The 3,915-nt window shown below is 40.3% G+C and overlaps 1 protein-coding gene across 1 annotated transcript in view; it reads left to right on the top strand.

Moving 5' to 3' along the window:
- The window catches only part of LOC106535503 (rho GTPase-activating protein 29), a gene marked incomplete at its 3' end in the record, with an annotated part of 21,628 nt that overhangs the window by 16,225 nt on the left and 1,488 nt on the right, over positions 1-3,915 (top strand). The window contains 3 exon segments of the mRNA XM_014032517.1: positions 1,975-2,071; positions 2,356-2,428; positions 3,306-3,366. Coding sequence (XP_013887971.1) covers positions 1,975-2,071; positions 2,356-2,428; positions 3,306-3,366 — 231 coding nt within the window.

The raw sequence follows: 3,915 nt of genomic DNA, 5'->3' as shown, positions 1-3,915 counted from the left end.
TTCATAAAAACAAAGTGATCCAGTTAGAATTGTTTTTTTCCGATCCACAGAATTAATTATTTTAGTCTGACTTCATAATTTATCATTTTGTTTATCGTTTCGTATTACRGGAGCACGCTTCTCAGAGCACCTCTGTGCTTCYCAGCAGAGWGGACGCAGTATAAATCTGGGGTTACACTCATTCATTGATCATMATGACAGAATAAAATTGTCAGCTGATGGCACTCTAACCTGGTTGAAGAGGTTTGTGTAATTAAAGGTGAGTGATGTTGGAAGATTTGGTGTTTTTATGACTCTCCTGCCACTAGATGGCCAGACTCACTCACGTCTCGACCCCCCCAGTAAAAATACTCCCAGTTTATCATCTTGTTGTTCTTTTATGGAACCAAACCTAAAATATGTTGCAGAAAAAAATAATAAATTTGGCACACCGTTTCATATTTGTGACTAACTGAGGCCTCTTAATCACCTTTATTTTAGTCCAGAAGAAGAAATAAAAGTTTGTTTCTGGTTTGTTCCGGCGTCAGATCAGTTAGTTGTTAGTGCAGAACTCGGCCTTCATCCCGCGATTCTCTGTACTGAACCGAAGCCCCTCCAGTCGGTCGACGCTGGACTGAACGTAGCTGCTAACGAGCGTTAGAGTCTTCACCGATGAAACAATACCATTTTTCTCCAATGATGTAACTTCCACATTTGGACCGTTGGTCGGGGCCTGAGCGAGTCATGGTATTGTATTCCAGCAAGGCCCAGGATGTCCTGTTTGATGGGGGTGGGGGGATAGCAGGGGTCTGGACAGAACAGGAGGAGGTGTCACAGATCAAGAGATGCTAGTAGCTGCTCTGGAGGTATCAGGTCGCTTCCCGTGGATCATATCTGGAAAATTCTGATGTTTTTTTCTGAAATGAGGAACCTAAGTGGTTTCATGTTGTGGAGGCAGGAAACTAGATTTCACCAGTCGTCACAAGAAGAGCTGCTGGACTAAAGTTTTGCAGGAGGTTTGGTTTGAGGTAGGTGCTTTGTAGTTTTGATCCAAAAGAAACGGCATCAGTTAAATCTGCAGTTGAACCCTGGAGAACAAAGTTTGGGATGTTAAAATTTTTTGCGAAAACTCTTTTTTACAAGAGTCGAAAGTTATATTTGCTGTGGTTGTTTCAGAGTAGCATTATGTTCCCTATATTCCTCTGATTATCTCTACTTCAAACCCAGGACACTGAATTACACAACCAACAGACGTTATTTGTAACAATGGTTCTGACTCCAGGTAGATTTCTTTGGATCGTTACAAAATTCCTCGGTTCATAGTTTTTCAGTCTCCCTGTCTTCGTAAAGCATTCATAAATGTGTGTAAACCTAAAGAGGTACAAATCTTTGTGTTTATTTTGAAATACAAACCATTGGTGATGACAGAACCAATGGAACGTGTTCTTTCTACTAGAGTGCCTTCTTAGTGAGAAACTCTCGAGGTCTTCATTGTTCTGAAGGAAAGACAGAGGAAGTGCTCGGCCACGTCACGGATTTATAGCTGCGCCTTCGGCCTGGACGTCTCTGGGTTGTTTTCTATCTGCTAACTCAAGACAGGAAGTTTACAGTGAAGGCTGATTGCAGCCGTATTTACATCGACTTGTTTTTGTTTTTGTTTTTTTAGTTGTCACCGTGTTCAGGCTTGAAACAGGAAGCTATTGCCTGACTCGATTACAGCAAAATATACAGAGTCTCTGCTTATCTGTGCAGATTTACCAGGGTTGGTTTTGGATGCCTCTGAGGGACATTTTGACTTTAAAACCTCGGCACACAAACAGAGTGTGAGCTCTTTGTGTTTCTGAGGGAGCGCAGCGTGACTCACACCGACTCCTCATCTTAGATCATTAACAGGATGATGAGTCATGTGGCAAAACTTGAATGCCTCAAACAAAGGAGAGATCCGAGGTTTGAGCTGCTGTCAGAACTTAATCCTCCTTTGCTTCCATCTGACAGGCGTGAACTTCAACGAGGTGAACGAGGAGAACAAGCAGAAGCTCCTGGCTGAGATCTACACGGCTATCGACAAATTGGCYTTCACGTTTGGCAATGTGTAAGTGTGACGTCATCGTCGGTGCACCTTTACTGATGAAAGGATGAGACCTCAGTTTGGAGTTTAATGTAGACTGGACTGATGAGCTCATGGCTAGTCTGAGCGGAGAAACCAAGCCGCCATCTTGAATCAACCAAATCTTTATAATTTCACTGGATTCATGTGAACCACCTTTTATGTTACAATAAATTATTTATATGTAGTTAAGTTTGTAAAGTGCTGTTAGCAGCTAGCTGTAGCACTTCCTGCAGGAAAGTCACAGTGATTATTTTGTTTCTCCTCAGAGTTTCTGACTTCCTTATGGGAGATGTAGAGAATGGARCAGTGTTGGGGTTGCCCCTAACGAAAAGAAGCAAGGTAAGAAAATAACTAAAAATCTGAATATTTATGTCCGTAGAAAGTATTGTTTACTCYACAATACAAGAAATCGTGTTTAATCTTTATGTTATAGAAGATTATTTTAATTCTTGGATTGTAAAAGGCCTTAGGACATTTTAAATAAATGAATTTCAAAGGTAATTTTGCAGCTTTTCAACAAGTGCAAATTCCAAATTTCTAACATTTTTTTTTCAAATTTTTTCAACTTTGCACCTTATTACCACCTGAATCCATACTCTAAAAGAGCTATTGGTCTAATAAATACAATATTAAATATAATATGGGATGTGAAAATGAAGAGGAGCTGGCTACGGATYTGTGGAGAAACTATACTGACAAATATTCCACGTCAGTACATCAAAGACATGGAGTGATTCGATTTAAAGTTGTTCATAGATCTCACAGGTCTAAATAAAAACTGGTGAAATTTCAAACCAGACATAGGCCACGTTTCCATCCAACTGTAATGTCACTTTTAAAAATGTCACAAAAAAAGAAAGGGGGGAAATAAAAAAACAAAACAAAAAGAAATGTGAATCCAGCGAATCAACAAAAAAACTTTGGACTAACCAGCCGTGACAGATTACCCAGCAGAGGGCAAAGCTCAGTGGGTGAAGCAGGTCTCTGCAGGTTGACGCACGGCTCTGAACTGGGCTCGGAGTGATAAATAGCTGCTGTGTATTGTTGTTTTCCTGCTGCAGGTTTTAACTGATCTGAGGAGGAAGTCCAGGTTCTGATAAGGACAGTTTAAATCACGTTATCAAAGAATTCAGTGCTTCATACAGGAAGCTGACCCCTCCTCCCTCCTCTGTTGATTTTATTTATATTTTTATTTAAATATTTGTCTTCTTTTCAGTCTTTTGAGAACCTCTCTGTGGAATCTGGAGGATCCGGTCCTGAGAAAGATGATCCCCCAGGTAAGACCGCCTGAACACAGGTACTGTACTGATGAAAATTGAAAACTAATCTTCACAGGTTAGACGTGAAGGAAAAAAWWKRMYAWRKYGYWTTTMTTTTCCTGCTTTGTCTGTGGATTTATGTTGATAATAACCAACCTGCGCCGGTTAATTCACATGTGCTGTCYGTGTTGGTTAGCCTCGATGGTATTAGCCCGTATTATCAGCGCCAGAGGTCGGTCGGGGCTTTTCCTGCTGACTCACACTCACAGATGTTGGTAGTTAGAAACTGCATGAACCTCAGGTCGAGTAGCTCACAGGTCTGTGACACAAAACTGCAAGAAAACCTGCAAATATTTACTTAAAACTGCACACGGTTGTACAAACTTCCAGACATTTGGATCAAAAGTCACCAGGATTTTATAAAAATATCCCCAAAATAATACAGATCTGTTGCTCTAAAACAGGGGGGTCAAAATTCAAAATTTAGTCCAAGCCAAGCYCCAGTTTCTTTCAGTATTTATTGATAAATGTGTTATAATAAATTAATCTTATAGGAATATAAATTAC

Source organism: Austrofundulus limnaeus, unplaced genomic scaffold (genome assembly GCF_001266775.1).
Source record: "Austrofundulus limnaeus strain Quisiro unplaced genomic scaffold, Austrofundulus_limnaeus-1.0 Scaffold1473, whole genome shotgun sequence".
NCBI classification, from domain to species: Eukaryota; Metazoa; Chordata; class Actinopteri; order Cyprinodontiformes; family Rivulidae; genus Austrofundulus; species Austrofundulus limnaeus.
This window is presented reverse-complemented; position numbering and strand designations above follow the sequence as displayed.